Below are 11,071 nucleotides of genomic sequence, written 5' to 3' on the forward strand. Positions count from 1 at the left end.
AGATGCAAGGAATTTTGCTCACTACAGATTATAATCTTAAATACATTTTCATTTTCTTTCTTGTCATATTAGCTCAATTATATAAATCATTGGTGTGTTTGCAGAACAGAGATTGTCTTTGTGCTGTGTGTCAATGCTCTGGTTTTGTTCATTTGTTTTCTTCCTAGTCGTACTTTTTATTTATTTATTCATATGTATTATTGTATTAGAGATGTCCCCTTTATTTTCTATTTTGTCACCCCCCCCCATTGAACCACTCCACCCACCCCACCCCTGCCATCCCCCCTTCTACCTTCACCACTCCATTTTCTGGGTCCATGGGCTATGCAAACATGCATCCAAGTCCCCAGTTCATCACACCCACACCCACACCCACACCTTCCCTCTGAAATTTGTCAATCTGTTCCATGCTTCTATATCTTTAGGTGTACTTTGCTCATCAGTTTATTTTCTTCATTGGATTCCAGATATGAGTGAGATTATGTAATACTTGTCTTTCTCTGGCTTATTTCGCTTAGCATAATACTCTCCAGGTCTGTCCATACTTTGCAAATGGTAAGAGTTCTTTCTTTTTTCACAGCCGCATAGCATTGCATTGTGTAAATATACCACTGCTGTTTTATCCACTCATCTGCTCATGGGGACTTGGGCTGTTTTCCAAATCTTAGCTACTTTAATTTGTGCTGCTTTGAACGTAGGGGCACATATATTGTTTCTCATTGGTGTTTCTGGTTTCTTTGGATATATTCCTAGAAGTGGGATCACTAGGTCAAATGAAAGTTCTATCTTTTTGTTTTTTGAGGAAAGTCTTGAGAGTTTTTCAGAGTGGCTGTACCAGTCTGCATTCCCAGCAGCACCCTAGTCTTATTTTCAAAGATTGCACCATGGTAAGACATATTGCACATTTTTCCCTTGACGAGTTTATCTTGAAGCATCATGAACTAGCTTGATCTGATGGATTTTGTGGAGAAACTTAAAAGGGGGTCTGTGAAAAAGGACGTTGTGGTGAGTTATGCTGTGCACACAAGCTTAAGGAACACATGTGTACAGTCAGCCCAGTGTGGCCTGGGTTGCCTCTGTTGTTCTTCCCCTGGTTAGTGCTTTTCTCACTAACCCTCTTGTTACTGTCAGAAGACAGTGCTGAGTTGCTAACCCAGTCTTCTACTGTAGGTTTACAGTTGTGTGTGTGGAAAATAGTACAATCATGTAGAAATAACAATACAACCATAAAGTCTCTGTTTCCCATACTCACAACTGTAAACCTACTTTACCCCATGCTATCTATGGATTAAGCTGGCTTGGGGGAGGAAGTCTATGGCTTGGGGGAGGAAGTCTAATAGTCTCTTGATGGTAAGCTTTTAGGGTACCTGTATCAATCTACCTTGGGCTTTTGACTTCCATTGTGTATGAAGTATGTGATCCAAGAGGCCGAGAGGCCACAAGAAGATCGCTCCTATAGTTGGAATCTCCAAAGACACATATTTCATTTATAGGCCCAAATTTCCTCTTAGGAGATGAGTTTTTTCAAAGATGGTGCATTCTTACCTGAGAAGAAATTGTGAGAAGTGTTGCAGTGTGGAGATATGGATTAAAATGATAAATTTTTTCAAGTCTTTCCCTCTTGGAATCCTTCATTGCATTGCCAAATTCCTGAGACTATTATGTAATATGAGACTAACACTATGAGCTAAATACCTGCAATCCAGACCAGTCTCGCCTTTTTCTGTGTCCCCATGGGAATCCTTAGCTACCGCAGTTAGGGGGCTCGTCACCTGCGACCCAGTGTGCCTATTGCTCTTGCCAGTGGGCGTGGATGCTTCCCAGGATTTTTCTCTTGGGCTTTGCTCAGTTGATGGTGGTGTTTAGACAAGGCGGCATGTGCAGCCTGGGATCATGCAGGGGCCCTAGCTAGCCCTTCAAGTTAATGTTTAGGCTTCACCTGATGTTTGATCTCATGCACCAGTAACCTCTGGATTCTGTGTTCTGAAAGCCAGGTTGGCGACCCATGGCCACCTATGAAGCCTTCAGAGATAGGCCTCAAATAGAGGCTTTACTCTACTGCATGCAGTGTGAACTCATCCCATTACTGAACCTCTCCGGTAAAGTGACACAGGTATACTGGCCTTGCATGTTGTGAAGGTTAACTGAAGTAGTGTATTCATGGGCCAGGGGATAGGTGTGGAGTCAATGATCATTTATTTCCCACGTCCTGTCCTGGGCGGGCCTCCTACTGCAGACAATCACTTCTGTAGGCCCCTGTTATCATCTGCCCCAGGATAACTGTAAGCCCTTGCCACTCATCTGGTAGATTCCCCTAATTTGTTCTCACTTTCCCCAACTACATTCATATATGCGTAAGGCAACCCAATCCCAGAGGAAATGTGTCCTGAATATGTTTTCTGAAATACTTATCTAGTGGTCATGAGACATAAGGCCCACTTCCCAAGAAATGTTTTACATTTCTCCTGGTCAACCTAGACTCAGCTTCTGCCCTCTCAAGTCTATTCAAATTTTCCTCTTTTAACACTAATCTCAGATCCTGCTTCTCACTTCTGCCATACACCCAGCTCCTGCTTCTCTTTATAAATCCATAACCTCTCCCCGTCTTTGGCCTTTCTGGCCATGGCCCAAGTTCCTTTCTTCCCACAGTGCTTACCCCTTGACCCTCATTCACCGATCCAACTTCCAATTCTTTCCTTATCATGCAGCTTTTGATCCTCATACCCACCAAAGAAAGAGCACAGTTAACAGCATCTCAAAACTCAAAGTACTTCTTTATTATTAAATGCTAATTTACAATATTTATTCAGTTTTTTTAAGTTACAGAATATACCAAGACTGAGACATTCCTATCTATCTATCTATCTATATATCTATCTATCTATCTAACTATCTATCTATCTAACTATCTATCTATGATCTATCTATTTATGATCTATCTATCTATTGAAAAACAGCAGGTATCCAAATGGCACCAGCATTCCCAGCATCTCCTACATCACATAGCCATAGTACAGAGAGATGTCCACTTCTTTTTCCCTGTCAATGAAATGCTGCCTTGTCCCCAATTTGGCAGCATTCTCACGCTCTAGTTGAGCCTTCCTCTTCATGGCCTCTCGATCTGGCCTCTGCTCCTTTGTGATGGGTGTTGACATTACTGGCCCCAGAACCTCAGATTTCCTCCATGGAATTGGTTGGAGGGCGAAATCCTGGAGTAGATAGTGGTTGTGAGGCTTGAGCAGGGTCCGGGGCTGGCTCACAGCCGAGTGAACAGGCTCCCGCTGGAAAGAAGCACAAGATGATGTTTTGTAGGGCCCAGGCCTAGAAGCAGGAGGCTGCGGGACACTAGGGCAGTCGCGGTTGGTCAAACCTGGTCCAGCTGAGTTGGACGATATTGGCTGAGCTGCTTTGACAGGCCCTGTCAGAGATACAGGAGTTGGCAGGGATGCAGTGACTGCAGCAGGCTTGGCAGGGTTGGTCACAGCAGGCCGACGTGATGCCAGAGACTGTGGCCTGCGACGAACAGGTCGAACTTGAGGCTTGTCCATGGTTGGAAAAACCAATGGCACCAACTTGACCTTCCCGGGAGAAGGCAGCTTGTCCTGGGATGGAGGTGGAGACCCTTTGTCAGCACTTCCGTGTGCTTTTGGTGGTTGGACTTGAGTTTTCACAGGACCTTTGCCCTCACGGGGCATAACCAGCCATGGTTTGGTAGCTGGGCGTGGCTGGGGGCCTTTAGGGTTGCTTGAGTTTCCCAGGGCCTGCGAGGAAAACAGGTCAGCTTTCTCATCCCTCTTCTTGCCCAGTGCATGGAAAACCTGCACAGACTCCAGCATGTGCACACGGAGGCCGCTGCGAGGCTTTTTGATGGCCTCTTGTGGCAGCTCAGGATGACTTTTCTTCCTCTTCATCTTGGGAATGGCTGGCTTCTCCTCTGCCTTGACTTTGTTCCCTGACTGCTTCCTCTCCTCAGCTCTCTTGGAGTAATTTTCTTGGTTTCTTTTGGTGTTTTCCTGCCCATGGCTCTTAGTATTGCTGGTCCTGCTGGCTGCAGCTTTCTGAGGTTTGCTGTTAGAATGCTTGGCCATGTTCGAAGGAGCCCTGCCACGAGCTGCAGCATTGCAGGGAACCACTTCTTCCACAAACACACAATCTGGGCTCTCAGGCTTGATCTTGGTCTGGGGAGCATCAGCGATAGGCTCAGAGGCTTTATGCTTGATCTTGCTGCCTTGATCAGAGCGAGTCTTTCTGACACTTGACTTTTTCTGCACTTCGTGCAACTTGAGGCCCCTGGTGTCTTTGGTTTTGATCACCTTGGGTCCTTGGGCCTGATCAAGGTCATCCAAGGAAGTTAAGACCTGTGGAAGGTGAATACCCTTCACCAGTGTGTCGATGTCTGCAAAACTGTCATTAGATTCAGTCCCATTTTTAAGTGTCCCTTGGTCCTTAAGTCTCAGGCTATTCTTTCCCAAAGCAGGGTTGTCACAACCAGGCTGCTCCTCTTGGCCAAGGGGACCAGTGCAGGCCAGCACCTGTGGAATGTCAGGCACTTCTAAAGGGAGCAGTGGAGAAGCTTCGTTTTCTGTTGGGATCCGGTACCCATTCCCGTGCTTGGACAGCTGGGTTTTAATATTCTCCACATTCTTATTCTCTTTCTGTTCCTGGCTTGGAGCTGGAGGCAGTGCCAGCAGGTTAATAGGATTCTGGACTATGGGTGCCATTGAAATGTCCCCACTCTGAGGTGGTGGATAACTCTCAAGTACCTGGGTATGTCTGTTACTGCAGGCCTCGGGGAATTCTGGAGTAGGTGGTAAATAAAATATTTGGCCTGGAAGTTGCAATGCCAAGGAAGTCTCCATCCCCAGGGAAGTCTCCATCACTACAATGGAATCAAGGGGAAGTCGGTCAGTCCCTGGATTTTCTTTGCATTTCACAGGGTTGTTATAAGTCCCATAAAAAAAAAAAGTGATTTTTTAAAAAATGTTTCCCATTCTCATAGGGAACCTTTGTAATTCTCTCTACTTTCCTGAGTGAATAAAAACACTTCACACCAAGGACTAAGACAAGGAATGGAGCTCTTCCTGATGAAGCCTATAAGCAAGGGGAGAGAATAGCCTGTTTGCTTTGGACAAGATGTTGGAACACATGATCCTAAATCCAGGTGTCAACTAAGGAAGTGATGGAAAGTTAAATGGGCACTATCACAATAATGTACCGAAAGGCCTTAGAAGGAGACTCAAACAATAAATCAAGGGAGTTTATTGCAGTATTGTAGTACAGGAGGACTCATCAGGTAGGACATGGAAAGTGTGGTGTCCCTTGGTATGCTCTTGGAGTTCTCCTAATGTAGCATCCATGACTGTTAGTTTCCCACCTTCCCACCTCTCTCAGGTGTCCTCATAAGGAGTCTGACAATGGAGGGCATTGACTGAAGGTGGTAGTGGTTAAAGTCACAGGACTTACATTCTCCCTGTCTGAGGACTCACCACTTCGCAGCTGCAGATTGACCCCAGTTTTGAATGCTGACCTTATTCCCCTTCCTTGTTTCTGTTTGTACTCACCTTGAAAACCTGTCTTTGTGATGGGTTGAGGAGGCACAGAGTAGCAGATTCCAGAAGTGGAGGCTGGCGGTATCATGTTTGTGGACTGAATCTCCTTTAGCACCATGACCTTCCCTGGGTCAGGGGCAGAGGCCCTGCTCTCTGTGTAAGACACAGAGCCATAGGACTGCAGGTAGGGCCCACCCTCTCCTGAGAGCAGAGGGTCCATTGTGCCTTGATTGTAGTAACACACATGATTTCCCACCTGGTAGGGATGTGACAGGCCCTGTCCCTGAATTGGTGCCCCCTGAACAAGGTTGACAGAAAGTGATGGAGACTGAGGGGCCATATTATAGGCATCTGAGGTTTTATCACACTGGGACGCCAGAGACATAGAGGAGACAGTTGTGTCCTGGTCAATGACAGTCACAGTGAATTTTCTGAGTGATGATGACTTCTTTTCAGTGTCTCCTGTAAGAGCCCACTCAACAACCTTAGGATTGGAAGCAGCTGGAATGGAGATTGGGCCCTGGCCAGGAACTCCAGACAACATGGTTGTGCTAGCATGTTGGTAAAAGTAGGCACCAGCCATGAGAGGTTGGAAAGTGGTGCCAGAGGCTGATGGCAGGAGCCATGGTGAACTGTTGGCTGGAGCAGAGACACTGTAGAAATTGCAGACACTTCCTGCATTGCTCTCCAGAGGAAGAGAGCGTTGCAGGGAGGTTGAAATTCCAAGGAAAGGTGGATTTTTGGAATTGTCTGTAGGGAAGAAGAGGGTGATGAAAAAAGTCAAAGAGATTGATAAGCAATATGTGTGAAAATCATCATTATTTTAAGATTGTTGCTTTCAGCCCTAGCTGTTTAGGTTCAGTGGATAGAGCATTGGCTTGGGAGTCTGGGTTCAATTCCAGTCAAGGGCACAAACCCAGGTTGGGGGCTCAATTCCCCAGTCAGGGGCCTGCAGAAGGCAGCCAATCAATGATTCTCTCTCATCGTTGATGTGTCCATCTCTCTCTCTCTCCCTCCCCCTTCCTCTCTGAAATCAGTAAAAAATATATATCATGTACTGGTGTGGTCCCTCAGCCTGCCTGTGCCCTCTCACAATCCGGGACGCCTAGGGGAATATGGGATGGCTGGTTTTGGCCTGAGGGATGTAGTATTGCGGGAAGCAGCAGGTGGACGGGGGAGGAGCCTGAGCCAGGGCCAGGCGCTGAGCAGCTCCAGCTTGGTAGGGGTAGCACTGCCGCAGAGGTGGGAGAGGCTCCTTCCGCTGTAGCTGCTATCTCCAGTCATGAGCCCAGGTGTCTGGTGACCATCGGTCAGCTGAGCGGTGCTCCCACTGTGGGACCACACTGACCATCAGGGTGGTAGCTCCTGTGTTGAGCGTTTGTCCCTGGTGTCAATGTGTGTCATAGCTGCGGTTCAACTGGTCATTCAGTCATTTGGTCATTCAGTCGCTTAGGCTTTTATATAGAATATAAAATCTTGAGTAAAAATGTCCACAAGACCCAAGTGGTGTGCTTCATACATCGTTCTCTAGGCTAGAAGCAACCGCTCCCTGACCTATCTCGCCCTTGAACCTGCGGTAGTATAGATTTGTATGCTCTTTCCTAGAATTAAAGCATTTTAGAACCAGGAGTCCTTTGAGAATCGCTGTTGTAACATTCTCATTTCATGAGTGAGGAAACTATGGCTCGGTTCTCTCCCTATGTTAGTTTGAGTACCTGCTTCCATAATCTAAGCATCCCGACTTCCTTGCCAGAGCTCTGCACATTACACTGCCAACATCTAGGAGTAATAGAACTTCTGATGCAGATGTATGTTTGTCCAGGAGAAAACAGTACATCTGTTGTCATGACCATCTTCAGCGTCTCATTTTGCCTGTGCCCTTCACATGCTCTTTCTATAATTCTCACAGAAGCTCAATGCAGTTGGTAAACTTAAAGGGTCTTTCTTACTGTCTTCATGCCTGATTTCTGATCCTACCTCAAAATGACTATCTGAGAGTGAGTTTCTCAAGAAGTGAGGCACGTAGCAAACATCAGACCCTAATAAATTTACTACAAAATGAAGTTTTGTTTCATACATGCCGTATCATAAAAGTAAATATTGCCTCTTCTATTTCAGTGAATACTGTTAACCAGAAACAACCCACAATAGGTGATTTTGAGTAAGTTCTTAGCGAGTACGTATGGACAGAGGAGATACATCAGTAAAAATGGCATAACAAGCAGCACACTGCAATCACTGTTGATGTATATGTGCCTCCTATAAATGCAGACCCATATTTCAGTAAATACTACTTTAATGCGGAGAACAAAGTAAATGTAAAGGAATTCCATTATTGTATTCATTCATGTTTCTCTGACTATTCCCCAGTAAGTAATAAATACTCAGTGTATTAGATATATATATTTCAATTGATATAACCTTATAACAAAGAGAAAAGAACAGTTGAAATGTATCATGAAGGTTTTTATATTTATCTTAAAACCTAGATTATCATCATCTTCAACATCCAGGAAAGGGGTCGTACCCAACGTCTTAAAACCATCATCAATAGGTTTCAATTTAAAAAAAAATATATTAATGAAGGAATCCCCAAGAGAATCTAAAAAAAATTTTTTTGAGAACTGTGAAATTAGAGATGTGGGTTTTGATTCTATCTTTTTTTCCTTAAGTAGCTATGACCTGAAATGAAGCAATGGCTGTGTGTCAGTGTGCTCTCTGTCTTGGGAAGAATATAACTTTAAAGATGAAGAGCATCTTTGATTTTGAACACACTAATCACACAAAGCGTGTATTCTTTCTGATTCCATTTAGGACATATCTTTCTTTTAAAGTCTTAATTTTTTTTTACTAGTCATAGTTTAAAAATCAGAATGAATTGAAACACTGAAAATTCTGTTATTTCCAATGCCCTAGATAATCCCCTTTCTTAGTTTCTTGTATAGAAGAAATATCATTTCTGAAATACATTTTTAAATGTTTATATTGCAAACTGTCATATGCCATCTGTGTTCAGAGGGGCAATAAAAAAACAACACACGCAACTGAATTGGATTGTTTTGATACACTCCTTTGGCTCGTGGTTCCCTACTCCAGCCTTACTTTCCTATTCTATCCATGTAAGCATTTGCTGAGATCCACATTATTTTGCCCTAGTCCGAGCTGATTTCACCCTGTGCTCTTCCTGCTTTCATTTAAAATCTTTGGTTCCCTCCAATAATCCAGTCCAAACTACTCTTTTTGTTCTCATGAGCTCTTTCATGTTCTCCTTGGTCATTTTTATACTTTCCCCTACTTACTTCCTGTGTATTTCTCTCCCTCTTGGTTCCTGTTGGCCTGTGCTGATGAAAACAGTTCTAATTTTTTACATTGAAATACTTGCCTTCCTATAGCCCAGTACTCTCCATCCTCTCTCCCGATTTCCTCTGTTATCCTACTTTGGATAGAAAACTCCAAAACCACATAAATATTACTTTTGAACAGCATTCAATTTAAAATACTAAAGTTGAAACCTTGGTGGTTGGAGATCGTTACACACAAGACATCATATATATATTCTTTACATATGGCTAGTTTTCTACATGACTTAGCTTTTCTTTCTATTACTTTTGAAACACTGTCAAGAAGTCTTGATTTCATTGTCAACAGGAGTGTTCTTTAAAACTCCATATTAGAAATGGAAGGGATTAGAGTCCACAACCAATCTAACATCTGAATGTAGCAGATGAGGAAAAAACATTTTTTGTGAGAGATCCAATGACTTGTCCAAAGTCACAGAGCTATTAAGTGTCAAAATCTAAATTGAAATTAGGTCTGCAGACTTCTATATCATATTTCCCCGAAATTACTCTACGTTCTTTTGACACCCTAACTAAATTTAGGTAGAAATAACAATCCAATGAAAAACTTCAAAAACGTTCTTTCCTTACCTGACATGGTCAGAGAAGAAGAGTAAATATCAACTGTAGATGCAAGGAATGAAGATATGTCAGTGGCTGAAGCCAAAGTGCACATGTGTCCAGTATGAAGGTCACTGGTAATACTGGCCACTGGTCACTGGTCACCAGTTACTGGTCACTGGTCAGTTGCGATGATCCAAATTTGTTTACAGACAACTGCATGGGCACCCCAAGATTCTACCAGGTGGTGGTAGGTTTGGTGGGAGAATGATGTCATAAGCAGGCAGTTTAAAGGGATGAGAGAGCCAATCAGAAGGTCAGATTCCCAAGAAGACAGGATTGGATAGAGGGAGCGGTAGGTGAGCTAAACCAACACCTAAATGGCTGAGCTCTCAGGACAGATGTGCCAGTGGACAAGACAGTTAGTTGTTCTAGACTCACTTTCCCAGATTATGATGTTAGGAAAATAATCTCAAAGTTTGTTATAGACATTCATGAATATAATTAACTAGTAGTTAACTTATATTCCCCATATTATATTGTATAACATATTTATCATTGTATATATTGTTAATATCCTTAGAGAGAATGGAAAGGGACATCCAGGTTGCACAATTACAGTTGTTCTGAAATCATACCAGTCCATCTCATTAGTAAATTCACTGTGGCTTTTGAGGTGCAAAGAGAGGGATTAAGCAGCCCTTTTTGTCAGTTGGTTGAACAGTAAAATGAAGTTTCTTGAGGGCAATTTGTGCTGAATGATGTGGTCCAAGGCTCTTCCCTTGTAGTTTCTTCTCCTTGAATCCTACCTTCCCTCGGTTGGGCTGGGCCAGGCCATTTTGTACTTGCATCTCCTACCACTCTCATTTTCTCTTCATCTTCATTGTAGGCATTGTTTGTAGATGAGCTTTGATCTTGCATGCTGATGTTCATGGATGTTACTTCCTGTCCACCTCCAGCAGCAGGGTCTTCTTTGTGGTGTCTGATGCTTCCCCAATGGACTCTGTCCATTACAAGCAACGACCAAAGAGCTAGGAGTCAGCTGACTGCAAACCTTTCCTCTTCCAGCCTTTGGTTGCACTTCTTCTGCCCATAATTTGCTCCCTCAGGTTCCTTGGGCCATGTAGGCATCCTGCCATCCTGCCCTATCATATGTGAGAGGCCTTCACGGTATTTTCCCTTTTCCTTCTCTCATAAAGTGCATCCAGTGTGGCAGTTACTGCAGTCTCCTCCCCCTTTGCAAACAGCCGCTGTAGAACTTTGGGCCTCTAGGATTCTCTGTCTGCCATGCTTGGGTGCAAGACCAAGCAAAAATGAGGAGGGAAGAATAGTTTGAGGAAGACAACTTTATTCTTGGAAAGTAGGGAATAATCAAGGTGAAAGTATACAGGACAAAAGAGATTCATGTGGATTTTTTAGTTTCTGTGACAAACACGTTGACACATTTTGGTCTCATTTTGTATTAACAGAACAGACAATTTATATGTATATGGAAGATAACTAGGGCAGCAACTGCAAGGAATTCTGTTGACTAGAGAGGGTAATCTGATATTATTCACTTTCTTTTATGTCATATTACCTCATTTGTATAAATCATTGGTGTGTTTGCAGAACACAGATTGT

The 11,071-nt window shown here is 43.6% G+C and overlaps 1 protein-coding gene across 1 annotated transcript; it reads right to left on the reverse strand.

Annotated features, from left to right (window-relative positions):
- Positions 1-2,993: 2,993 nt before the first annotated feature.
- LOC139012902 (uncharacterized protein C2orf78-like) lies at positions 2,994-9,485 on the reverse strand. The gene is made up of 3 exons (XM_070419109.1): positions 9,479-9,485; positions 5,562-6,299; positions 2,994-4,879 (listed from the first exon to the last, which is right to left on the reverse strand). The coding sequence occupies exons 1-3, from the start codon at positions 9,483-9,485 to the stop codon at positions 2,994-2,996; spliced, it is 2,631 nt and encodes an 876-aa protein (XP_070275210.1).
- Positions 9,486-11,071: the final 1,586 nt, after the last annotated feature.

The sequence above is a fragment of the Myotis yumanensis genome, unplaced genomic scaffold (assembly GCF_028538775.1).
Source record: "Myotis yumanensis isolate MYYU_CA2020_CCGP unplaced genomic scaffold, mMyoYum1.0.hap1 SCAF_6, whole genome shotgun sequence".
Lineage (NCBI taxonomy): Eukaryota > Metazoa > Chordata > Mammalia > Chiroptera > Vespertilionidae > Myotis > Myotis yumanensis.

Bases quoted from the DNA above. Each gene is read 5' to 3' on its own strand.
- LOC139012902 (XM_070419109.1), bottom strand. The intron at 4,880-5,561 runs GTGAGTACAAAC...ATTCCATTGTAG, and splicing joins CACAAAGACAGGTTTTCAAG to TGATGGAGACTTCCCTGGGG.